The sequence below is a fragment of the Periophthalmus magnuspinnatus genome, chromosome 2 (assembly GCF_009829125.3).
Source record: "Periophthalmus magnuspinnatus isolate fPerMag1 chromosome 2, fPerMag1.2.pri, whole genome shotgun sequence".
NCBI lineage: Eukaryota > Metazoa > Chordata > Actinopteri > Gobiiformes > Gobiidae > Periophthalmus > Periophthalmus magnuspinnatus.
Window position 1 is genome coordinate 6,060,567 of NC_047127.1, and position 27,994 is coordinate 6,088,560.

Below are 27,994 nucleotides of genomic sequence, written 5' to 3' on the forward strand. Positions count from 1 at the left end.
TAATCCAAACATTTTCTGCGCTGCACAAACCACACATTCAAAACACATTTTCAATAAAGATTTTAAACTTATAAACCACAAACGCAAAGATGTCCAAATGTTCTTTATTGAGTGAGCGAATGAGCAGGTGCCCTTTAATCAAATGCTAGCCCTCGATGCCAGCAGAGCATTAGGAGTCCACAGATCTCCTCCTCGCCCTCCCCCTCCTCCTCCTCCTCGCCCTCCCCTCCCCCTCAGTGCAGTGTGCAGAGGCTGGAGGAGTGAGGTGAGTTCACCCAAAGGTCCTCCTGATTGGCTGGAAATTCATTACCAATACTGAACAATGGGCCATAACAATCCGCTGTGGTCCTATGTGGTCGAAGCCGGGCTGTGGCTGCTCTTTGCTTTTTGAGGGCCCAGTTCAAATTGTAAATTGTTAAAAGAGAAGAGTTATAATGCATCATAAAATCAGTAACATTCAAAAATATACTTCTAAAAATGATGGGTTTTGTCCATTTGACCCATTATTATATATATTAACTTGACTGGTGGATGCGCTGCCACCTGTTACCATGGACATGTCAATTATTTACCTGCAATTTTCCACATAATAGCATTCAACTTATCCATCTCCACAGTAAGAATGCATGTTTTTCTTGGTCAGGGGTCTCAAACTTAAATTATCTGGGGGCCGCAGGAGGCAGAGTCCGGGTGAGGCTGAGCCGCATCAAGTATTCCACAAAAGAAGCTTTGTTAAAATCTTCCCAAACATCATCGTTATTTTCAACATACATCAAGAAATACGCCAATTCTTGTGGATTTTATGGATTTTATGGATGTACATCGTTATTTGTTGAATCTTTTGTGATGGGAGTACACAGCGCATATTGTTCAGCGGGCCGCAAAATATCATCTCGCGGGCTGCAATTTGCCCCCGGGCCGCAGGTTTGAAACTCCTGTCCTAGGTACTTTTGCACAATAAGACACCTGCAATTGAATCAATACAAGATATTTTAATGCTGCACTGAGGAATATTCCAAAGTACAGGAATACTAAGTACTGCAGTCTTTTAAAGCAACAATGCCACACCTGGGGACCCACCTCCAGCTCTTAAGCCAGGTTCAAGATCAAGATTAGCTGGAGGATTAGCGCGAGAACACAGGGAGAACATGCAAACTCGAACCTGCGACCTTATCGTTTTGCGCAAACATCTTTATCAAACATACATATCAAGAAAAACTTAAGTTTATAGCATTTATTCTACCACGTCAGATAAGGCAGTGTAGCGGAACAGGTGACTCAGCTCGCTCACGGCACCAATCCCCCTGAGATCTTTGACCCCATAATGGTATCGCGGTGCGGCTTAGGGTAGATCGGCTCCGAGCTGTTGCAGAGATTAGTGTCACGCACATTTGGGAGTGGGCCAGGCCTATATCGGGACCTCCATCCGTGGTATTCCGAGCGTTCATTACAGTGCAGCCTGGCCCATGTTGAAATCTGATAGGGAGAGCATATAGTAGCAAGCGAATACTAGCTTCTTCTGTTGCCTGAGGGGGCTATATATATATATATGTATGGTGGTGCGTTGACCTACATGGAACAAGCCGCTGTGTTCTTTAAAATATGGATAGCCCCCGCCCCCACTGTACTTCACTTCAGGCTCTACAGTGAACATGAAAAAAAAAATACATTGTAGCAGATCAGGTATTTATCCCGTTTGATATGTAAAGCCAAAGTACTCAGAGGAACCATTGGGTTTTAAGGATACAGTGAAAAACACAGGCCCCGCCCACCCTTCGCCGTGCGCAGGCCAACGCTGTAGTAGAAAACAAACACGCACGTCGAACAAAAACAATCCGTTCCTCTCTGAGCTGAGCGCTGTAAGCTGCCCGCACTGCGCATGGAGCAGACAGGAAGTGGATTTCGGCTCTTTCACAATAAAAGACGAACATAAATCATACAGAGCCATTGTAATCTTAAACTAGGCCTATAATTAAAGCCATATAACGCATTAAATTATACTAAATGAAATAGAAAACAAACAAAAGCACCAGCGGAATGTGCAAGGACTCCACCTGCTGGGCGACTAATGAATAAAGCAGTCTAAATCAGGCTGAAAACAATAGCGAAAAGCACTGATTTCAATTACATTAGCGATTTATCTTGAGGAGAAGTCCGGTGAAGGTATGGGCTTTAAAAGTGCACTATGATCTGATCTTCTCTGTGGAAATGTGGCAGTTTCACCTGGAATGTTCAGTCTCCACGGAGATGAGCATGCTGTGTCACCAGGTCAAGTTACAGGCTGGATCTAGGTAAAGGCGAACCCGCTAACAAAAAGAAAGCATGGTTTTTAAGGCATTTTTGTGATTCACTAAATGCAACATAGATAAGTTTATTGTCATACTGTGGGACATTTCAGGCAGAACAATAGCCTCTCCATGGAGACAAGAAAAAAGTTACATAGTGGACTTTTTAAAAACAAGAAGAAGCCTAAATGACTCATATTACGCTGTTTTCCGATATATGTTATAATGTTTCCTCATCACAAACAGTTCGGGAATTGTGTTTTGTCTCATTCACACAAACCCTGCATATTTAGCCTGAGTTCTTCTGTCAAATCCAAAACACTCTGTTCCACCTTGTGACATCATCCTGTGGTAATACAGGAAGTGCTCCACTGCGCTTTTAAACTGCATACACCTTCACTGGAATCATTTGGATTATTTCGTCCCGAGAACAACTGTCAATCTCTACTAAACCAAAAATAAAACTACCACTTCATGACATCACAAGGTGGAACAGAGCATTTTGAGGGTTGCAGATTGACTAATAATGCAGGATTACGCAAACATGTGTGAATGAAAGCGCTAACTACACGTAACAAGTGCAACCACTGACTGTAGGTTCTATATCAGCAGTATTGAAGTGTCTTGCCCAAGAGCACAACAGCAGTATATTGCATTGTTGAGATTGTACTGTCAGCCTTACATAGTTTATCTGTCGTAGCTCTTCTAAACACATAAACTAGATAAAATAACAGCACACAAATGACCAAACAAATCATCTTTTCCTGTGCGTCCCCGGAAACTCCCGTGAACGCTGCTGACTTGACGCCTCTCACAAACGCCATCTTGAAATCGTCCCGAGCCGAGAAGACGAGGAGAAGACGAAGAAGACGGACTTGAGGGGGGAGAAAAAAAAAGCTGCTCGCCCTGAACTCGATCGCTGCTCGTGCTACGTGGATTACGCGTGACATTAGCGGTGGATGCGTCACGCCATATCGTTTGTGCTCTTGCGCCGATGCCGTTCGGACCCACGGGACGGTGTTTGCGTGACTTTGGAACAGGCTGACAGGCGCCAGAGCTGCGCGCCGTGCGTTTCCTTCTGGGACGAACGGAGAGCAGGTTGTGGCCGAGCTGCACCGCGTCGATCCAGCGCGCTCTACGTGGGATAAAACACAACTTCTACCTAATCTAACGTCTCCGGTGAATGTAAATGCCAATCCCTGCGCGTTTTTTTGTCGTTTTGTGAACGAGCAATGCGACGGAGCTGCTGGGAGGCGAGGTCGGATCGGACAGCGGAGTGATCTGAGCTTCCAAGGCCGATGGATGTTGGCTCTAGTCGGTTGTGGCTCGGCTGTGGCGCGGCGGCTCCTGTTTCCTCTGGCCTCTGAACGCTTACACCACGAGAGGCATACGTAAAAGCTGTGACAATGCCTCACATCGGACTAATAGTAGACTGCTCCGGCTCGAATGCCAACAAGTCGCTGTCTTCTCCCAGCGCCAGTGCGTAAAACTGGGCATAGACCTACCATCCCGCTCCCCCTGAGGCCTCCTCCTCCTCCTACCTCTGGAATATTTTGGATTTATACTGTTTTTTTTCTTTTTAAAATGTCACTTTTAAACAGACACTACCCCTAAACGGCACAGCAAAGAATTAACTGGACTCTGAAGACGGTAGAATTTGCGAGGTGTTTATTTTTCACTTTGTTGACAGCGGATATATTCGGATGGAAAATGGGAAACGCTACAAAACTGGCCATAGCCGTGTTCCTCATCTCGTGTTCATCAGGTGGGTGTGTGTGTATGTGTGTTTTGGGGTGTGTGTTTGGATCGTGCTGCAGTGCAATCCGATGAGAAGGGCACAAATCCCCGACTTCCATTTTCCTGCGCGTCCAGTGCCATGTTTGCGTCATGCGCGCAACGATGTGGGCTACGTACGAGTGCCCGCTGCATGTGAGATGAGGTGCAGAGATAAACTAAACCAGGGAATGGACTGGGGCTAAATGAGACCTAGAACCATGCATGAATCTGGACTAAACCTGGACTAAACCAGTGCTAAAGCAAACCTGAATCGGGGCTGAACCAGGACTAGCTGCTCAAATGCACTTGCATTAAATTAAATTACAAACATTTTCTATGCCAAATCAGACCCTGAACTAAACCAGCATGAACCAGAACTAAACTACTAGGCTAATAACCTATTACAAGCCTGACCCTGGACTGAATCAGGACTAAACCAGAGCTACCAAGTCTGCACCAGTTCTGAGCCAGTACTTAACCAGAACTATTCCAAACCTGAACCAGGACTGAAACAAGACTGAAACAAAATCTGGAGAATTATAAACCAGGTCTGCATCCCAAACACGCAAAAACTAAACTATGAGAAATGGTGAAAGTTTAAATATAACATAAAGGGCAAGGCAAGGCAAGTTTATTTGTATAGCACAATTCGTACACAAAGTAATCCAAAGTGCTTTACAGAATAAGAAAGACATTAAAATCACAATACAGCAAATCAAAACATAAATAATCAATGACATTAAAAGAAAAGAGCGCAGAATAAAAGCCTTTCAATATGACAAATGTAGGGATAATTATTGTGATTGGATCTAAACCAGGCCTGAATCTGCATCACTCGGATGAAGACTAAGTAACTAGAAATCTGGATTCTAAACTATGGCTAAATTAGACTAAATCAGGTTTCAATCCTGTGGAGACTAAAATATTGGACCATTCTAGGTCTTAGAAGTCTAAACCAGGCCGAAATCAGGACTAAACCAGCACCAAAATGCATGAGTATCAGATAGACCTCAATATTATACATCTTACACTGTAATGAGGGTTCAGTCTGGGGGCCCCTTCACGGACTATCAGTACAAATGAGATTTTAGCCGCAATTGAGTTAGTGAGTGAGCGGAGCCTGCATGTCCCTCCTAGTGGCAGCCTGCTCTGGGTCTTATGTAAGTCCCCAGTAAAATGCAGTAGCCACAGTGATGTTATCATTTGTGAAGGTCAAGGAAAGTGGTTTCACTATTGTCACTCATAACATCCTAACATCCTTTTATGGTGCAATTTGGGGAGGAATGACACGCAAAGATCTTCGTATTAGTCGTAGTTGCGGTAGTAGTTGCTGCAGTAGTAGTAGTTGTATTGGTGGAAGTAGTTGTAGTCGTCCAATCAGCCAAACATGACAGAACAGATCACATAATTGCATTATATAATTAGGTCTAATAGTTAATTATTTATATCTTATTTGAAGTTGAAAATTCACTTAATGCTGAAGTGGTCTGTTATTGGACAACCCTCATCCCCCCCACTCAACTTTAATTAAAAATGTGTGACTTCCCGGTTTTTCCATTCTGATCGATCTGATTGGCTGAAGGTCTTTTCTACCAGGTCAAAGAATAATGAGGAATTTCCTAAGAATGGCCCTTATGCATTTTTATTTTTATTTTTTTTACAGGTTAAACACAAAAACTTGCAGTTGTCTTTGGAATACTGGATTTTCATAGTCAGTTTTACCCATGTAATGTTTTTTTGGCGTAAGGAATGAGTAAAAAAAGACTAAAACATATATTTTCTGATGTTTTAACCGAAAATGTCAGTGAAAGTCTTGCATTTCTTATAATGAGTCAGTTTTGAAAGTAGAGCAGTATGCATTTCAGTGGTTCGTGGGCTGAAGTAAAAGTTGTTTCCTTGAAGGGTCTTAAAGCAGACTTATTCTGCAAAAAAAAATCCACTGTTGAACGCTTTTATAGTTGTTTCTCTGCTTTCACCACCGGTACACGCCCACCGGTCTGTTCTGTTCTTCTTCGTTCTCCAGTTTTGTTTTCCTAATCGGTGATACGCGTGGGATTTTGGCAGCGTCGCGTAATCATTTTGGTACAAATGATTAAAAAATCTGCGACTCGCTAGCGTCATGTGCAGCTATCCGTTGCACGTGCCGACAGCTACACGACGATGTTTACAGCAACGTCTTCTCCCATTGGGTGCTGCAGTTTTCTAACCCGGAAGTCAGTGAACCGGGTGTCATAGATTATAACTTTACAGCGGACACAAGCACAATACATCTTCTTTTAAATTATTGCATGAAAGCTAGAAGATAGATTTACCAGAACAAATTCTAAACTGGTTCAAAGGTTGTTAAGGTCACGAGCAGATCCGGTCAGCAGTCGACTTTCACATCAGATACAGTTGCCGCCAAATATGTCGCCCATATATAATTCTTCATGTCAGTTTAACAAAGGGATACATTGTTGGCATCATGGCTTGTGTTGCACCATGGGAAATGTTTGTATTATTTTTACTGTGAGGAAAAACGTCTTGGATTGTTGACATGGTTGGCGATTATCGATTTTCTTTTTTTAAACAGTTGATTTATTGTGCTGTGGTGTCTATAGATGTATATATATCCCATTTGACCAAATTTGAGACTTCTTGTTGCATCAGTATACTGTGACAGTAATGTATTTATTTATGCTTTTTTTTTTTTTTTTTTTTTACATTTTTTGGCTGATGTGCAGCAGATGTGGAGCTGAGGTCATCATGTTTCTTCTCGGGCTCATGCAACTGCACCTAGGACCTTGTTTCTGGACTAGTTCTGGACTAGTTCTGGACTAGTTCTGGACTAGGGCTGGACTAGGGCTGGACTAAGATACTTATCAATACTAAAAATTAGTATCAAAACTAGATACTCATGCTAAGAAAGGTCACATTAGCAGGACAGAAATGAACCTTTCCACTATGGAACCTAACTGGACGACTGAGGGGTTTACACAGATATAAGACCAGACGGTAATGTGTGTGGCTCAAGATTTGGAGAAAAAAAGAGGAGAGAATAAAAAACATGATTAGGTTTCATGGGGCTTCACTGAAATGGAAGAGGGCCCCGTGCTGCGTGAGGGGCCCCAGCTACCGGCTCCTGAACTCAATGCAGCAGCATGTCAAAAAATGATTACATTCAAAATGGCTTTGTCAATGATGGTACAGTTTTTGTTACAATTTTCACAGAAAGTTAAACTGTACCTGATTTTTACCGTCTTTAAACCAAACTGGTTCTGAGAGCAGTGTTTGCTGTCAGGCTAAAAACAAGTTTGTAGAGGTCTAAACTGCAGGGTTGGCAATGATTTCTATGATAGTACATGTTGATAGCAGAGGAAATAAATAAGTGCACCTTTGACTGAAAACTATTATTAGCAAAGGCCAATATACGGGGTTGACTCAGATCAGAAGTAGAAGGTAGAAGAACATATCGGATAGCGAAGAGTTCTACTGTATTTGATTTGGGGGCAGATAACGTGGAGCTGTTCAAGGGGAGTGAGGCTCTTGTGTTGGGGTGTAGACTGCCTGGCTGCTCTCTTTCTTTGATCCATGATTAAAACGTATGGGGCCGGCAGTTTGTCAACCTTCTGTTGTTTTTATTTTTTATCACTCCCCCTCCTTTTCCTCTCTTCCTCTTCGTCGGAAAAGATTCTATATCGTGAAGTAGGGCTGGACAATGTTGCGAGTAGAAGCAAAGCGTGACTTTCAGACAAGTATTTGCAATAATAATAATCTTTAGTCTTGTAGTACTTTTCCAAATTGGGGCCCTGGTTCCAGAAGTAAGTTTTTCATACATTTTTTGCCATAAATTAGAAAAAAAAAAGATTGAAAGCTTGCACAGAGCTAATTAGTGATGCAGCAACTAATGATCTATATGAAAGTTCTTTAGTTTGTAGTTTTATAGTTTCTGAAACGTTAAAATCTGTTAAATGATTAAAGTATTTCACAGAATCTTTTGTTTTAAATGTGTTTTTTGGATTTAAAACAGCCATGTTATGGATAATAGTTAGCACGTAGATGGTTAGCCTCCACAACGCCATTGAGCTCTTAATATTTTGAATTTTTCATAAGTTTATGCATGGAAAATGTACTTCCAGACCCAGAGTGGACTTCAGAGCGGCCAGAACTGTTGAGCTCCATTGTTTTTTATCTTCGTTCCGATTACTTCACTCTGCAGTGCATAGACAGATGAGTCCTTGCGCCCTCTTGTGGCATTAGGTCATAGAAATTTCAAACATTATTGGACGAGTAGTTATAGCCTTTACCAAAGAGGAGGCACTTCGTGTATTGTCTCGTATTTCGCTGCTGTAATTCAATCTCCAAACTGTGTTGATTTTTATTTTTGCCCGGCCTTGTGACTTGAGTCCTTGGTTTACAGTAAATACGAATCTATCGGGGTCACAAGGTCAACCAGTTTGTCGGTCTGTTTCGGTATCTATGATGTCAATATAGTATTTATAACAAATAAAACCAAATAAAGTTAACACGTTCTGTTGCCTTTTAAAGCTGCGATACGTAACCTATTTGTGTGCGTGTGGTTTGGAAAATAGTCCAAAGTATGACGTTAAACTGTCTACATTTACGATGTAGATGTACGTTTATTACATTCCATCGTTTCTTTTGTTACATACATTGGAAAAACATTCTTACGGTGACCACAAACCACAGATCTGACCTGTAACTTGATTGGCGGAGCTATCACTTCCACGCCTCTATATAGATGGATCGTAAATGGTCACGGTCACGTTTTTAAATAGCGCTTTTCCACCTTCAAGGCACTCAAAGCGCTTTACATCAAGAAAGCACTCGACGTCCATCCGCACACACATTAAGAAAGGCGAGAGCGAAGCGGCTTAAGTGTCTTGCCCAAGGACACAATAACAGCGTTCATCTGTGGGAGCTGGAATAGCACCGAGAACCCGCGAGCCGCCGAATCTGACCACTCTATACCAATGATGTTTATGTCGAGAATGGGATTCGAACCGCCAGAAACGCGCCAACTATCAACCGCGCTACTGTCACCCTAGATGCATAAGTTTAATGCCGTACTGTTGAACATTCTAGGCAAAGCAATAACATCTCCATGGCGAGAAGCAGTTGGCGGTCGTTCCACCAGAGTTTACATAGTGCAGCTTTAACTATTTTAAGCTTGTGTTGAGAATTGGTTTAGATTTCAGTACAAAAAAATATCTTGTTGACAGATGATTTAAGCTAGGAGTGCGGTGATACAAATACTTTTACCGTCATGGCGCGCAGTACTCTCTAGATGACTAGTTTCTTCAGTATGACTGTTGAAACTCCTATCCAGATGTATTTGCAAAGTATTTTCAGAACCAAGGCCACCAATTCGTTTTCATTATAGAGAATGCCAGGAATCTTATCAAATACTCCCTCTTCTCTTTTGCACCAGTTTTGGGAAATTTGACGTGCGAAAATTATGATAAATCTGAATATAACTGCTGTTTTTGATGGTTAAATCGCCATAGCAACCACCCCTAACTGAATACAACCTATATACAGCATTAGTCACCGCAGGTCCATTACCCTACTTTATTTATCCAACCATATCAGCGATTCCGAGTGGGTGGACAGCTCAGGATTCTGTGGTGGTACTGTTTTAATGTCAGATTGCAGATTTGTTGACCTGGTTTGTTGACTTTGCCTATCCACACGAAACAAAAACTGGCGCAAAGTTCAACGCCTTCTCTGTCAGTATAAATAAACAACAAAAAGTCACATTACTTTTTCACAATAGTTACAGAAAGCGGTACCGTTACGTAATCCCCAAAGACGGGAGTATTGGCAGTGGGAAGAACTTCTTGAAGAACCTTGTGAAGCCGATGTTTTAACGAATAAGTTATAAGGTCCGACACATAGACTGTATATCTAAATTGACATGGCTAGCTGTCGCGTTTCAAATAGGAAGTGAGAATGATTGCGCACGTCTGGCTTCATCGACTCGCTCCAATTCACTTTCTGTTGAAAAACTGTCGCCCATCTCTGTAAATGTTATTCTCCAGTTTGTCATTTTGGTCATAAAAATACCAGGATCATGTAGCGCGGGTTAATTTATTTCGCTATAGTGTTTGTAAATCAAGATATGAACATAAATAACAGACAAATCAGGTGCTTTCTTTCTCCAAAGTCGCGCCAGCTAGCGTTAGCAACAATTTTTTAATTGACAGCGCCTGCTCTGTGCTTAACCAGCAAAGGGGCGTTACCTTCAACAGCCTCGCTCCAGATTGGCTCTTTGGTTGCTATGATACGCGGGGCCAAATATCCAAATATGGAACGCTACTCCAGATCCGCCGCTATAACCGCTAGCCTCGTCGAGCTTCATTTGACGGAACGCTATGGCTAACGTGACACTCACTAAATCCACTTCTTTATACAGTCTATAGTCCAACATTTGTGATAATTTCTTTCAAAAACAGTGAATCTCCCATAGCGCAGCATTAATAGAAACCCCTGCCCACCGTTTGAAGTTATGACATCAATCAAATTCTACAACCCCAGCCGTTAAAACACCTCAGGATTAGCCTATAGGAATTTATGACGTAATCCAGCCATGTTTTGAGAGAAACTTTGAACTAACCGTACTGTGCAGAATGTATGGAATGTGGCACGTGGCTCTTTGGGTTGTTTTTTTTTACAAGTATTTTTAGTGGAAAGTTGATCTAACAGTAGCAAAGTGTGCAGACGTGCTATGAAAAAGTAAACTTGCCTAAAACGGTTACGTGGTTGTATAGGATTTTCACACTCTGGCCAACAGTGCCGGCTCTTGTACTGGGCATTCCATTGAGGATTATAGGGATTGGGTCAGTTTGCTGAGTGGGGACAATTTGACCCCCGCTCTCACCCAAGTGGTGCCTCCTCATTTTGTGTGATACTGAAGTAATAGTACACAAATTCAGTCAGTCATAATGTACGCTTTGTGTTTCTAATCTATGTTTTAATGTTGTTTCCTCATCACAAACCGACCTGGAGTTGCATGTTGTTTCATTCGCACATGTTTAACGCACAAATCCTGCATATTTAGGGTTCTTTTCTCATTCGGAAAACACTTTGTTCCACCTTGTGATGTCATGGGGTAATACGGGAAGTGCTCCACTGTGTTTTTAAACTCCGTAAAGATTCGCTCGAATAATTAGGATAATTTCAGCCTGGCAAATCTCTACTAAACTAAAGGTAAAAGGAGCTGTTAACTAGAAAACCACCACTTCATGACATCACAAGGTGGAACAGAGCATTTTGAGTTTTTGAGATATAGACAGACTAATAATAAATTGTTACTCAAACATGTGTGAATGAAAGAAAACACAACTCAAAGTACGTTTTTGATGCGGCAACAACATTATAATATGAGTTAAAGCTTACAAGAGTCCATTTTATGTAATACAGGACTTTTAAACTTGCACTATGTAACTTTTTAGGTACAGGCCTGAATTTCCATGGAGATGTTACTGCATGGAATGTTCCACGCAGTCTGGCATTAAAATGATCAATCTCGCATTGATTCAATTACAGATGTTTTTCATTGCTCAAAATACCATTACAAAACGTCATATTTTTGAGAGCAGCCTTGAGTCTCCACAGATCTGGCATGTAATTTGGCCTGGTGGCGTTGCCTGCCGTACTGTGGAACATTACAGGCGAAATAATGACATCTGAAATGTACTGGATTCTTGTATTAGTTTAAGAGTTCATGTTTCAGTCTTGACGCAAAATGTAAGACTCCCGGTTTAAAACGTCCATAACAAACCACATTGTTGTTTTCAAAAATACATTACCTATCTAATCACTATTGCATATTTGTTGTTAGTGCGTGAGGAGGCCCCGCGGGTAAACCGGAGGGACAGGCTCGGTGCTCGCTCTGATTGGTCGATCTAAACTGTTGAAATACTCTGATATGACAGAACAGGTTGGGGCAGAACAACACAGGAAGTACGCTAATAAGTTACCGACAATTTTCACTTTATCTGCCAAGTTTAATCTGTTCCATTATCCTGGTGCTGTTGTTGTGTGAGATTGAACACACATTCCTCTTAACCACTAGTCCTTAAGATATATGTACTGCTACTGTTACTACTACTGCTACTACTGCTACTACTACTGCTAATACAACAACCGCTATACTACTAACTACTACTACCGCTAGTACTACTGCTACTGCTACTACTACTGCTACTACTACTGCTAATACAACAACCGCTATACTACTAACTACTACTACCGCTAGTACTACTGCTACTGCTACTGCTACTGCTACTACTACTGCTGCTACTACTGCTAATACAACAACCGCTATACTACTAACTACTGCTACTGCTACTACTACTGCTACTACTACTGCTAATACAACAACCGCTATACTACTAACTACTACTACTGCTAGTACTACTACTACTGCTGCTACTACAACAACTGCTACTACTGCTCCTGCTACTACTACCGCTACTACTATTACTGCAAGTACTACTGCTACTACTACTACTACTTCCGCTGCTAGTACAACAACTGCTACTACTATTACTGCTAGTACAACAACTGCTACTACTGCTTGTACTACTCGGGCTGCTACTACAACAACCACTGCTACTACTACTACTAGTGCCACTACTACTACTATTACTGCTACAACCACTACCTCTACTACTACTACTACAGCTACTGCTACTACTACTACTACTCGTGCTACTACTACTACTATTACTGCTACAACTGCTACCTCTACTACTACTACGACTACTACTACTGCTGCTAGTACTACTGCCAATACTATTCCTACCAATACTACAACTACTACTACCACCAATAGCCGACTAGTACTACTACCGATACTATGTATACTATTGCTATCAATACTATTATTCCACTACTACCAATACCATTACTACAAGGCTACTACCAATACTACTGGATTTGTTTGTTTTCCTCAAACATACAGTACCAAAAAAAAAAAAAAAGGCAAGAGTACAATGGCGGTGAGCGCAGTAGTATCACAGTATTGAGGAAGTGTGAACCCTCAGAAGAAGCAGATGTTTCTGGCTCGGCGACATCGTTAACGTTCTTGTGATCTAGGCTTTGTAATAGAATTGTTGTGGCATTTGTGGTCACGCCTAAGTGAGAAGTGAAAATGTGTACCTCATTGTTGTAGTAATTGCTTTGACTTTTAAAAAAATATGATTCCATTGTAATAAACATGTCGGCGAGCGTTTCAGTTATAGATAAAACACGAGATTCGAATTTTATTGATCAAAAACATAGATTGCTTTGGCTAATATGGTAATACTAAGTTACTTTTTCAAACTCGAGCTCAAATCATAATTAAACGACTAAATTACTTTGCAATAAATTCTCATTCTCATTGTTTCCGCTTCTAGACTTTTCCGGCGTGTTCTCTCAGATTGGAGTGGTCCTTTTTCTCTTGAGTACTTCTATTGTCCCCTGTGATGAAAGGCAAGACAGCAGACAAATTGCTACATAAAGAAGTAAAATAATGTAAATTGGCTTGTATTTGTCCATAACCCTGAGACAGTAGTTCTTTGTTACTGTTTTTTTTTCAGGTTGGAACTAGGGAAAGGACAATAAACATAAAAATATTGTTCGTCGTGATAAAAAGGGTTGATAATAATAGTTTTATATAATGTGATAATCGGCAACAAAGATAATCACCATTAGATCACCTAAATGTGCAGAAAAAACAACCAGAATTGAACCCTCTTCCTATTAATTTGTATTAGAGGGGGGCCCAATGTGAGGGTTATTAAATTTCAGTCGACGGCCCTGCTAATACATAATATTTTCTGCTAAATTGTCATTGTTTTCACTGATAACAAAGTACAATACTGTAACAGCTTTTTAAACATGAAACTCATTCATAATATTAAAGTTATAACTATTAATATTCATAACAAATTCAATCATTATCGTAATATTTAATATAATCGTTAATCGCAATTGTTTTGACCATGATAATCGTCGCACAGAATTGCCTAGTTGGACCCAAACTTGAACATTTTTGCCATGGCCATAGTGTATTTTGAAACATAGCCCCTATAGCTAATTTTGCTAGCAACAATATGATTAGTTAGGTATTTTATGTTGCATTTTTCACTTTTGCAAAAGCTAATCAAACAATTAAGCAAACAAAAAGCAACAAAAGAGGGCAATAGGAGGGCCATTAAAGGTTGAATAGGGTCGTTAAGGCTGAAGATTTAAACTTCGTCTTTTGCTGTATTATTAAATATATTTCCAATTATATTAAATTAAAATGCAGATGTTGCGTCCCGACAGTAGTAATTTTCCCGAATACTTTTTTACTTGGACCACTACTTTGTACTTCTACTTGAGTAATGTTATTTTGAAGTAATGCGACTCTTACTTTAGTACAATTTTTGGCGTTTCTACCCACCTCTGGCTTAACGGAACAAAGTGAATGAAGTAAACATACTGGAGTAACATTTAAACTGTGGAGATGATTTGAGCTTGACAGACTTTTATATTGTACAACCTCAATTTAAAGCCATATCGTGTAATTTTCTGGATAATTTTGTTCACCTGTTTTTTGTGCAACTTAAAAATGTGCCTGAAAAACCAGTAAACGCTAAGCCCAAAATGACACGCCAGGATGATTGATTGACACTGTGCTAGCTTTAAAGTTACCGCTAACAGGGTTGAGAATGGAAGGGCATCTGGCTTAAAACTACTGCAATAACAAGAAATGATAATAAAAGCCCAGGAGAAAGGAAAGGGAAGGGTTGGTCCCATGTTATGTTTGTCCAGGGTAAAGTGGGTGACAGTGAAAGAGGCTAAATGCGCCAGAACAGGCTATGCTAACAGTAATACGTCTTCTTTTATGCACACATCACTGCGGCCGTTTGAATGCGTCGCTCTTTATGAAGTGGACAAATATTCATATCCTGCGTAAACATTCTTCCACCGAAACGCCATTTTGTCCCGTGTAAAGTTCACCAACTGTTTGCACCATTTTGTGTTGTACTGTTTTCCGAAATATTTAAAATTTTTAGCTTTTATTCCCGATTCCTGAGTTATTTATGCTTTTACTTTGTTTATACATATTTGAATAAACTTGCATATTGACGCTGTGTCTTTCTTCAGAGCTCAAAACGGGCTGTTCCACCTTGTGACATCATAAGGTGGTCCTAGAAGCAAGGAAAGGTCCCATTAGAAGCGGCCATATTTGATTTTGTCAGAAGTATCAAAAATGAGATGCTAATCGATGCTACTTAATCTAATATCAAAACTAGATACTCATTTGAGCAAGTATCGGTATCAGCGACTAAAAAAAGTCACTTTCACTAAACCTGAATAGCTTTAGAATGATCTTGAACTGTACCAGAAGAAGTATAAGACCGCATACATACCACACATGTTGAAAATCACGTTCTTTTGGTTAATAAAAGTGTTTTTTAAATTATCGTCATGGTATTGGAATCGGTATCCAGTATATTCCTTGGTCCCAGAATAGTTCAAAATTTGAGTATCGTGTCAATACAAATTGTGATCAAGACTCAAAAACAGACTTTAAAACCATCATTTTTCTGTTTTTTTGTAGTAAAATGGCTGTAAGGGGAATAGTTTAGCTTTCACTCACTTACCGGAAGATCAGTGGTTCAATCCGTGCTCCCTTCTGACAGGCCTAAGTGATTGCGACTAGATGGGTTCAAAGTTCACATCGTAAACGCATCCAAAATAACTGACAAAGACACTGTAATAGGAACTGATAAACAAATACGAGAATCACATTTCAGGACATGTTTATACAGATGTAAATGACAGGGTTAGCGGTTTTTATGCAAAATAAGACTAATTGCTTCCATTCAAATTGTGATTTCGATTGCACTACTATAAACTGAAGAAACTGTTGAAAGTACATAGTGTTGTGATTTGGGTAGACCTTGACATACCTCCTTTAGAAACATGTCGCTGCCTGTTCTGGAGAGTAACTGTCTCTTTAAGATCTGATTGTGTGAATATAGACACCTTTTGCTTTGATGGAAGTGCTGTAGTTCCACAAACCGCAGTCATATTTGGCGCCAGGTTTTCAGTCTTTTCAGCTTCTGTCTGTGTTTTTGCCCCTCGAGCAGCTCCAGGAATGATCGTTTTACAGGGTTAAACTAGTTGAAAGTTTAGCATTTGAGGGAGGATTAATTGAATTTTAATTAAAATCAAGATTCAGGCATTTTTAATTGTGAATGATCAGCTTGGGTTTTTAATGGAGAGGTCTACAGTCCATCCTCTATCAGTACTTAAGGCAAGCAACTTGGAATTATCAGCGTTTAACAAAAAAATAGTCAAAGTTTGTCTTGTTTAGGAATCCATCTATTTTCTTCCACTTATCTTGGGCCAGGTCGGGGAGGCAGTAGTCTAAGCAGGGATTGCCAGACTTCCCACAATCCAGACACTTCCTCCTTTTTGAATACCAAATAAACGTCAAAGTAACATTTAAATAAAAAAAACAAAAACAAAAAACAGACAAAACAACTTTACAAGACCTTTACAAACATGACTGAAATGCATGGGATTCTTCTATTAGTTTTGCAGTAAATTTATGTTTCAATCCCAAAACATTGTCGAGTTTCATATTCTTGAAGAAGCTATAGCCCAAAATCCCTCCATGGTCAACAAGGAAACAGTTCGCCCACTCTCTGTCCAGCCTCGGGCCCCTATACTCGGGGAAAAGCCCCCCACCTGTCGCCCCATAATGAGTGTGGTAGAGCAGCTGTTCTGTCAGCTCTGTCTTCACTTGAATTTTACTCAAATATACACAATATAATTACATCAACAGATTGGGGGAAAGACCCGCAGTGGGGCGTATAGTGGGATAGTGATTTGTTTTCTAGGCTCATAACAAGAAGGTTTCTGGTTTTTGCTCTTCACGTATCTGCAATAAAGTACTTTTTAGTGGCAGAAGAAAGCATCCACCTATTTGCAAACTGATATTAGTCTTAGGAACTGGCAATCCAAAGTGAGGAGCTCTTTCTGTAATTAGATTGGATAAAACATCTTTCCCCTAGTCAATGTTGTGTGTATATTGATATATATATAGGGACGTTGACACACCAGTTCCATTATCAGTATCAGTGATATCAGAGGGTTTTCTCTGATATTTGTATTGATGTCTACACAAAATTCATTTCTGGGAATCGTGACTAATACTGTGTGTTTTTGTGAATGACTAACTTGTTAAATATGTGCTTCTGCCAAATCAGTGAGTTTTTTTCCTAGTTAAATAACTGATAGAATGAATGAAAAATCATGCAGGAAAAGTGAAAAGTTAATATGGGAACTTTATTATAACTTTACATAAATTTGCGAGTCTTTCATTGGATTTTAAAATCTTGACATCGATATCGGAAATTCTTTGTATCTGTGTTGGCTCAAGAAATGAATATTCTTAATAGATGGTCATGTTTTTTATTGTTTTTATTGTGATACTGTACCTAATGCTGTGTCCCTCTCTTCTGTCCCCCCGTCTACAGGAGCCATCTTGGGCCGCTCGGAGACGCAGGAGTGTGCGTACTACAACTCGAGCTGGGAGAAGGAGCGCACCAACCGCAGCGGCATCGAGCCCTGCTACGGCGACAAGGACAAGAGGCTGCACTGCTTCGCCACATGGAAGAACGTCTCCGGGAACGTGGAGGTGGTTAAGCAGGGCTGCTGGCTCGACGACGTCAACTGCTACGACAGGTGAGGGGGGGACGATGGAGGAGGGTGTGGGCGGGGTCTGATCGAGGTGAGGGTGAGGGAGAGGTCAGGTGAGGGCTTGGGTGGGGTCAGATGAGGGTGTGGGTGGGGTCAGATGGGGTAGCAAAGGGACGGTAATTAAGTTTGTAGTTTGGATAAAGCTAAATTTGACCAAAAAAAAAAAAAGAGGAATATATTTAATTAAAAAAAATAAGATATACAAGCACATTTATAAAAAAAAAATAAATTGAGGTTTTTTGGGTTTTTTTTTTTTTGTTTTTTTTTTCAGACTTTAATATTGTTTTTTCGAGATCCTTTTTTATTTTCTCATTTATTACAATTTTGACACTGCAAACACTTGAAAATAAATGACATTCTAGGCTGGTCAAGTTCTGTCAAAATACTTACTTAACCCGTAACTTGTATTTTAAAATTTTTTTAGGTCGCAAAACATTTTTAGGCTCTGAAAAAAAACTTTTTGTTAACTTGTCGGATGGCTGACCTTAGCATTATGATCAAATCCCTCAAATCTTTTACGGAAAATGTGCCAACCACAGAAAACATACTTCGATTCGGTGTAGTCTTGATATATGTATTTCAGAGCAGTTCAAGTCCGAACACAAAGCACTCACATTACTGTCAGTACTGCATTTTCACCACATATTCAAACTTGATGTGGCATTGTTTTGTTTTATACCTCATTTTACCTCGGCCTTTTCTTTTACCCCTCCAGTACGGAGTGTGTGGAGAAGAAGGAGAGCCCTGATGTGTTCTTCTGCTGCTGTGAGGGGAGCATGTGCAACGAGAAGTTCCTCTACGCTCCGGACGGGCCTCCACAGAGCCAGACCCACCAGTCCACCGCATACAGTGAGTACACGCTGAGAGTACACAGGGAGAGAGTGACCATGAAAGAGAGGGGACCTATACAAGAGGGTTATCCAGGCAAGAGGGAGGTTAAGAGAGAGGGCAAGAGAGGGGGCACCCATGCAAGAGCGAGGGGGCACCCATGCAAGAGCGAGGCGGCACCCATGCAAGAGCGAGGGGGCACCCATGCAAGAGCGAGGCGGCACCCATGCAAGAGCGAGGCGGCACCCATGCAAGAGCGAGGCGGCACCCATGCAAGAGCGAGGCGGCACCCATGCAAGAGCGAGGCGGCACCCATGCAAGAGCGAGGGGGCACCCATGCAAGAGCGAGGCGGCACCCATGCAAGAGCGAGGGGGCACCCATGCAAGAGCGAGGGGGCACCCATGCAAGAGCGAGGGGGCACCCATGCAAGAGCGAGGGGGCACCCATGCAAGAGCGAGGCGGCACCCATGCAAGAGCGAGGGGACATACGTGCTCATACATATCTCCAGTGTTCTCTGCATATCACTTGGTCGATATACTGGGCTGATATTTTCACTTTTTAGCGTCTCAGCTCTCGGCCGTAAACCTCCAGCAGAAGCCGATATTTAGTTTTGGCTCGACTTGCTGCCTAAAACATGCAACTTTATTTGAACACTTTAGTGCAAAGACATAACCGCGCAAAACGTGACTACACAGTTCTGGGAGAGGTTTATGGTAAAAAGGGCTGTGGTTGAGGTTGTAGTACATTTAAATGACATAAAAAGTATAGGCAGTGTTTAAAAAGTAGCAAAACACTCTCTTATTCCATCATATAACTGTATTCACATGTCAGACTAAACATAAATGGATAAAAAGTGGATTGTGTTGTTGTTTTGGAAATGTAAAAAATTTGAACAGTGTGATACCTTCTGCGATTACATATTTTACCACTGCTTTAAAAATAGTTTTAGTCGTCCAACAGGCAATAGAGTGAGAGTTCCACACTTTTTTTTGTGCCAAGCTTGAAACCCAACCAAGATATTTACAGGCGAGTTTTAGCACATTTCTATTGGATCGGCATAAAAAAATCCGTGAATCATAATTGGGATACTAAAAAAAAAATGGAGGTATTTAATATTTATTTAATTAATATCTGTTTGAATTTGTGAATGTATTGAATTATGATGGATTTTTTTGGGTAATATTTTTGTGATGAATTTGCACCTTTTATAGCAGATCTGTTTTGAGTATTTGTAGCTGGACCCAAACCGCTTTAACCAGTCACTTCAGTGGATGCCTCCAATTTAGTTACTACGATTGCATGACTATTTGATGTGTACTTAGCCATGGCGTCACAGCTGGAGAGGGAGGAGCAACAGAACAGCCGCTGCAGGGATGTGATGGCGAAGAGGAGGAGGAGGAGGAGGAGGACACGGGTCACACGTAGTTCACTCATAGTTCATCCCTAGTTCACTTATTTTTGGACCTGGATTAAATGATGTCACGAGACGCTTCGGTAATCCACCAACCCAGAGTGTCAGAGGAACGCAACTCCGAAACAACCGTTCAGATCGTGATATAAACAGTGCACAATTTAAGTTAAAAATACAGCGGTGGAAGAAGTACTCAATTTTGTTACTTAAGTAAAAGTTCAGGGACCGGCGCAAAAAAAAAAAAAAACTCAAGTAAAGTATTTCGCACATACTTTGAGGTCTTATAAAGCTTCAAATATATCGATTTTGATAAAGATTTGTGCTGAATTTTGTTCAGCAGAAACAACTGAATCGTTTGAAAACAAACAACAATAAAAAATACTTTTACTTTTCAGTCTAGTTAAAAAACGTAGTGGAGTAGAAAGTACAGATACTGCTCTCAAATGTCGTGAAGTCGATGTAAAAAGTATTGACTGAAAAATCCACTGACAAAAAAAACCAGACAAAATTATGATGGTATTAAATTTTCATCAGAGGCTTAATTTGGAAAGTCTTGTTGGAAAATGGCCATATTTGAAGTACAATCATTAATTTTTTCAAAACATCTAAGGAGTTTTGCCAAATTTCATGTCAAATATCAGTTTCTGCTATCAAAAAAAGTGAATGGACTGCTTAAAAAAACAAAACAAGGGAATTTTAGAAAACTTTGCCGTTTTTAATCAACTTTTTGGCAGCTTTTCTTACTATACACTATTTAAACACAATTTTTTTTATACATTGCCCAGCTGGCTTGAGTTTTCTGTAGCGTGAGTGGCCTCTGTTAGCAAATGGCCTTAATTTTCTTCACAAACTACAAAATATATCTTATTCTGCATAAAAAAACCTGCGAACCCTGAAGTTTCAGTCTGTACAAACATGTTCTGAAATGTGATTCTCGTATTAGTTTGTCAGTTCATATTTCAGTCCTTTTGTTAATCCTTCTGGACGTGTTTAAAATGTGAACTCTGAACAAAATCGTACTATTAAAACATAAATCGCAAATTGCAAAAAAAAGCGTAATTAGATATTTTCAGCCCTATTACACAGTTAGCTTGAATTTTTGTCTCCTATCCCAATTTTCCAAAACATGTGAGATCATATTGTGAGATAAATATTGGTGGACAGTTTTGTTAAAGTGATCGTTTATTTGTCTCTCCTCAGCTACGTCCAACCCGTTCCCCCCGAAGCCCCCCATCTTCAGCACCCTGCTCTACTCGCTGGTGCCCATCGTGGGGCTGGCGGCCGTAGTGCTCTTCTCCTTCTGGATGTGGAGGCATCACAAACTGGCCTATCCCGCCGCCCTGGTGCCCACACATGTAAGTACAACTGCAGTCGACTTAATTAATACCCTAATTTCTTACACAGCTCCTTAATTAAGTAGTTAATATGCCTGGATAATTCCAAATTCACTATTTGTTCTGATAAAGATGTAGTTATTATAAAATGCACCAGAATAGTTCACTATAAGAGACTATGGACCTGAGTATGGAGTTAGTTTCAGAACCGATTTCTTGTTTCCTGTCATTCTGAACTATTTGGACTAAAGTTGTTTAGGTATTTTTTCACAAATATTCGGATGAAGTTAGTATTACAGAGGTTTAGACTTGACCTTGACTGTTACAGAATTTTGGTGCAAAATTGACTTTTTGAGCTTTTAGCCCAGTTATACTGTTGTACCCTCATCAAAACATAACTGGAGTTGTATTTTTTGCTTTTTTCATTAATCCATTAATCCGAAGAGGTCTCCTCTGAGTACTCAGAAATTCCACATTTACATATGGCCAGTATTATTGCATCACAGATAAAAATCCGGACTTCTCCGACACAGTTTTAAGCCCATAAGCCACGACTGGAATCATTCTGCGGTCAAATTGGGTTCACAATGAACACATGGCTCTATTAGCATAGCATTTACGGGAGATTTGTTTACATTCCTGTTGCAGACAGAAGAGGGAGGTAATGCCTAAGTGCCTCATGGGAAACTTAGGTGAACTTTATAAAATATATTTTGCAAGTGAAGACAGAATTTTAAATTAGAAAATGTGAAATACTTAACCCAAGGTGATCAGAAACCTGATCAGGGAATTAAAGCCACAAGTGTTTTTTAAATGATCTACGATGCAAATCGACCAACATCACCTATTCTACACAGAGGATGTTACAGTCCAGCCTGTCTAGGGTCAGGGAACTTAAGGCCTAGGGCCATAAGAGCATTTTGAATACTGGAGGGTAACGTTTGTACTTCCTGTGTCTTCTCAAGCACGCCTTTCACATAATGGTGGAGGTAAGGTTCTCTTCGCTACAGCCCCTCTTTGGTTCAGAGCTTGTCCACTCCGGTCCAGTGCTTGTTTTTGTTTTTCGGTGACTGGTTACATATATATATATATTTATATTTATATATTTGCATGGTTGGGTCTGTCGATGTTCTTTTGCATGATGAAAGAAGCACCCCCCCACCCAGCACCCCTCCTCCTCAACCTGAACATTTGACGGTGTCTGTGCTGTGTCATGTGGCGGAGCACCTGACCCCACCCACACCCACCCACCCGAGCCTGCCCCCCCTCACAAAAATGTGGTACAAGTTTGTATTAGACTTGCTGTCCATTTTTGAATGTTCTAAGTACAGTTGTCAAAAAATCAATATACAAATACATTACTAAAAAATGTTAAAATCAAAGCTATCTGGGCTCGTATTGTTAGTATGAGCGGTCTTAACCCTAACCCTAACTTTTCAGGAGCAGTGCCACTTCATAGTACAATTTTGAGGTTCGCACACGTCCTGGAAAATGTTGAAAATCATTGGCCTGTTTTCCAGGCTTAGAAAATGCACGGAAAATTAGAAAAAAGGGTCAAATGTGCTGCCATCATTACAATAAGAGAGATGCAGTTGGGTTTTTGGAAACAAACTCTAAATTTCACCAAAATGCAAGAGAATTTGTACAAAGTTTCTTGGGGGAGGACCTTTTTCCATTTTCTTTTGCTGACTGTGACCTTGGCTTTATAGATGACTCTTGTTTTCCAGTCATAGCTCAACCTTAACCCCATGTGTATTATTCAAGGACAAAAATGAGTAGTCAAGACAAAAACTACTGAAAACATGCATTATTACTTTGAACGGGGTCACCTCTCCATAGACCTGACCTGTAACTTGGCCCGGTGGTGTCGCTTGTCATCTTACAGACAGAGGAGTTAAACACAATACGATGCAACTTTCTAGCCACAGAAATAACATCTCAATTATAAAACACACCTTTAACAACTGAAATGTTCTGCAGTGGAGCTTTAAGTTATACAATTTGGAAGACAAAGGATAAAAGTGCATCATTTGGACTGTCCCTTGGATGGTGCAGGACGTTGTGGGTTGTGGAGGTGTAACCAGACTCGGACAGGGCACCAGGGCAGAGACCAGAGCAGTGTGAGCTGTAGCCTCCTGTTTCCTGTGCTCTGCTGACTCAGGATAATGTGTCCTCTCCCCTCCTCCCTTTGTCACTCTCCCCCTCTGTCACTCACCCTCCCCCCATCCCTCCCGCCGTTTGTCACTCGCCCCCGCCCTCTCCCTCCCTCTATCTCTTTCTCTTCCTCTCTCTGTCTGTGTCTCCCTCCCCTCTGTCACTCTGTCTCCCTGTCTTCCTCTCTTTCTCAACCTCCCTCTCTCCATCCCTGCCACTCTCCCTCCCACCCTCCCTCTATCCCTCCCTCCACCTCTCCCTCCACCTCTCCTACCCTCCCTCCACCTCTCACTACCTCCAACTCTCCCTCCCTCTATCTTTCTCGTCGTTTCTCTTTGTCTGTCTCTCCCTCAGTCTGTCACTATCTCTCCCTTTCTTTCTCACCCTTCCACCCTCCCTTTCTCTCTCCCTCCATCCCTCCCACCCTCCCTTTCTCTCTCCCTCCATCCCTCCCACCCTCCCTTTCTCTCTCCCTCCATCCCTCCCACCCTCCCTTTCTCTCTCCCTCCATCCCTCCCTCCCACCCTCCCTCAACCTCTCCATCCCTCCCTCTGTCACCCTCCCTCAACCTCTCCATCCCTCCCTCTGTCACCCTCCCTCAACCTCTCCATCCCTCCCTCCCTCTCCCCCCCTCCCTCTGTCACTCTCCCCCCCTCCCTCTGTCACTCTCTCCCTCCCTCCCTCTGTCACTCTCTCCCTCCCTCCCTCCCTCTGTCACTCTCTCCCTCCCTCCGTCACTCTCTCCCTCCCTCCCTCCCTCCGTCACTCTCTCCCTCCCTCCCTCCCTCCGTCACTCTCTCCCTGTCTCCCTCTTTCTCTCTTCTTCCCTCCATCCTTCTCTCCCTCCCTCTGAGCCTTACCACCAGGAGACAAGTATCCAGTGTCTCCCCTGGGACAGTCCCAGCACAGAGGGACAGAGGGACAGAGGGACAGAGGGACAGAGGGACAGAGGGACAGAGGGACAGAGGGACAGAGGGACAGAGGGACAGAGGGACAGAGGGACAGAGGAGCAGGTCTCACACCTCAGATTGGACTCTGTATAGACAACAGTCAAACATGGATGCTAAAATTCTAATGAAAAAGCTACTAATAAAAAAAAAAGTCTCAAAATAAAAAATTAACTAGATCAAACCATTTTAATACATATATAAAAAAATAAGATTAAAGCATTTTTTTTTTTTATCCATCATGTGACTTTTCTGCTGCTTGTTGCCATGGAGATGTTATCACCTCACCTGGAATATTCCGTAAATGAAATGAAAATGGGTTGTCAGTTCTAATCCCTACAAGAGCTCTGACTGGTGATAGATAAATAAATAAATTTAAAGCAAGTAAATATAAAATAAAATAACTAAATATTAAAAAAAAAAAAAAAAAAAAAAAAAAAAAAAAAAGGAAATAAAAATATCCACTTCAAAATTTTCTATTTCGTGTTTGTTCGTCTTTGGAAAAATGGATTCCCTTCATTTCACACTATAAATACAATGAGTTTTTAAAAATGGTCGTGGAAAACGGGATGAATGAGAGGAGGAGTGCCGTTTTGGGATGAATCACGCTCCTTTATTTCCGGGCGTTTAGTGTGGCCCCGTGGAGAATGTCGCGCTGACCTGTGAGCGGAGTCAGGGGGCGCTCTTGGCACACGATCAACCATCTCATTCATAAAACCTCCTCCGCTGAGTCGCTTTAAAGTTGTAGTAAATTCATATTCTATCGTTTGGGGAAATAAATCGATATCTCTCCTTCTCTCGATGATATTGTTGTTTATTTTTTGTTTTTTTTGTGTCTTTTATCAATATCACTATTCCACAATATCGCATCCCTCTATCTCTTCTCGACATGTGTTCCTCTCCTCTTTTTTTGCTTCTTCTTCTTTCCTTCTCTCTCTTTATCCCGCCGCCTCTCACTTTTCTTTGCACTACCACCTCCTCTCTCTTCTCGTTTCTCTTGTTGTTTACCTCTCTCTATCTCTCCATTTCTTTGCTCACCCTCTTTTTTCACTTTACACCTTCTTACTTTGACCCCTCCTCGCTCCTTCTCCTCCTTCCCCTCTACCACATCCTCTCTCTCTCTCCACCTACCACCTCCTCTCTCTTCTCTTGTTTCTCTTGTTCATCTCTCTCCACCTCCACACCCCCCCCTCTCTGCCCTCTTTCTTTGCACTCTTCCTTTCTCGCTCGCCCTCTTTTCTCACTTCATACAACTCCTTCTCTTACTTTTGCCCCCGCTCTCTCCCCCTCCTTCTCCTCCTCTCTACCGCTCATTCCTCTCCTCCTCCCTCTTCTCCACCCACCGCTCGCCTCCTCTCCTGAGTCTCTCTGTCTCATCCCCTCCTCCTCCCTCCATCACCTCCTCCCTCTCTTCTTTCTCCTCTTCCCTTTTTCTACCTCCTCCTCTTCCCTCTCTCTACCTCTGACCCCCCCTTTCCTCCTCCCACCGTCTCCTCCTCCCTCTCTCTTCTTCCTTCTCTCCTTCCCTCTCTACCTCTCATCCCCCTCTTTTCCCTCTTTCTCCTCCTCCTTCTTTCTCCTCCTCTCTCTTCTCTCTCCCCTTCCCTCTCTCTACCTCTCACCCCGCTCTCCTCCTCCCTCTTTCTTCTCTCTTCCCTTCCCTCTCTCTACCTCACTTTACCCTTTCCTCCCTCTTTCTCCTCCTCCCCCTCTCTACCTCCCATCCCCCTCTCTACCTCTCATCCCCCTCTTCTCCTCCCTCTTTCTCCTCCTCCTTCTCTCTACCTCTCAACCCCCTCTCCTCCTCCCTCTTTCTCCTCCCCCCTCCCTCTACCCCACATTACCCTCTCTCCCTCTTTCTCCTCCTCCCTCTGTCTACCTCTCACCCCCCTCTCCTCCTCCTTCCGTCTCCTCCTCTTGCTCTCTTCTCTCTCCTCTTCCCTCTCCCTATCTCTCACCTTCCCTCTTCTCCTCCCTCTTTCTCCTCCTCCCTCTCTCCACCTCTCACCCCCCTCCTTCTCCTCCTCCTCTCTCTCTTTCTCTTCTTCTCATGTGAGTTGTAAACTGATCAGTGTAATCCTCTGCAGCTGGGTTTAACCTACTTCACTTTGACCACACGTTTTCAACACCCCCTCCCCCACCGCACACACACACACACACACACACACACACACCCACACATACACACACACATACACACACGCGACGCAGTACTTCCACTGCAGTACTACTACTATTACTACTATTACTACATTTAAATGTTTCTGTACCATTTCTTTAGCTCTATGTAACATCGTTGTTCCACTGCTAATCGGCTTCTGTGCTCTAGTTTTTCATTCTCAAAAAAGGATGAATCAAACATTTAGTTTTGTTTATTGTTTATTCATTTTAAAAAAAAGCTACACTCTGTAACTTTCTGGTGGCGCCACTTCACCTGCTCGATTCCCTGGAAAGAGAAAGTTAAAACCACACTTCAGAACATTCCCCATGGAGATACACAAGTTTAACTCCATATTGTAGAAACATTATAGTCAAAGGCACATCGTTTCCATGGAGACCACACTCCTCCAGGTCAAATAAGAGTCAGGTTTGTGGAGATGCGAGCCCAGTCAGAGTAAGAAGTTTTACAGTGCAATAAAAATAACCAAAACGAAAAAAAAAACACACCTTTATTTATTTTTTATTTTTTTGGCTAAATAGTTCCGTACTGTGGCTTTTAGCACATTAACCAAATAAAGGTTGAAATAGAAACTAGATTATTATTTTTGGACTTTTTCAGTTAATAAAGTCACTGTTTTTGTTCTGTAAAGCTCTTACGTGTTTCAGAATCTGTATAAATTATTAAAATACAGTTACGATTATTTAACAGCTGACTATTTCACGATTATTTCGATTAATCGCTGTAGCCGTACGAGCTCCACTGTTGTAACCATAAAATCAAATATGAATGTAACAATATGAGCAAATAATATTACATCATCATAAGTTCCTGGTTTTAAAATGCGTTTTATGGTCGTGGTGTCAGGGATAGGAAATTGATTCATCGAGCGTGAAGAAATGTTGAAATTTGCCAATAAATGGACTTTTTCGAAATGTTAAAATCATAAAAATGAACAGTTCACAACCAAATCTACAGTAAACCAGTTTTACGAGTCGATTTATTTTAAGTTGTGTGATATTCTGAGGTGTATCGTGGGCGGTACGCAGGTGTCTCTATCGTGTCTCTTCCTCCATTGATCTCTCCTTCTCCTCTGTCTCCTCAGGACCCGGGACCCTCCCCTCCCTCCCCCACACTGGGACACAAGCCGCTGCAGCTCATCGAGGTGAAAGCTAGGGGGCGCTTCGGTTGCGTGTGGAAGGCCCAGCTGCTCAACGACTACGTGGCGGTCAAGATCTTCCCGATACAGGTACGTAAAAGAGTCGCGGGGATTAGTATAAATGACGATATTCACGTGTAAAGTCATTTGTGTGATTTTTGTGTCAAATCAGCACCAAGTAGAGTTTGTCA

General features: G+C 41.6%; 1 protein-coding gene across 1 annotated transcript in view; it reads left to right on the forward strand.

Moving 5' to 3' along the window:
* Nucleotides 1-3,111: 3,111 nt before the first annotated feature.
* The window catches only part of acvr2ab (activin A receptor type 2Ab), a 33,281-nt gene continuing 8,398 nt past the window's right edge, over nucleotides 3,112-27,994 (forward strand). The window contains exons 1-5 of the mRNA XM_033977520.2: nucleotides 3,112-4,050; nucleotides 17,588-17,795; nucleotides 18,526-18,659; nucleotides 21,252-21,406; nucleotides 27,750-27,893. Of these exons, the coding sequence (XP_033833411.1) occupies nucleotides 3,996-4,050; nucleotides 17,588-17,795; nucleotides 18,526-18,659; nucleotides 21,252-21,406; nucleotides 27,750-27,893 (696 nt within the window). The 5' untranslated portion in view covers nucleotides 3,112-3,995. The remainder of the gene's footprint in view (nucleotides 4,051-17,587; nucleotides 17,796-18,525; nucleotides 18,660-21,251; nucleotides 21,407-27,749; nucleotides 27,894-27,994) is intronic.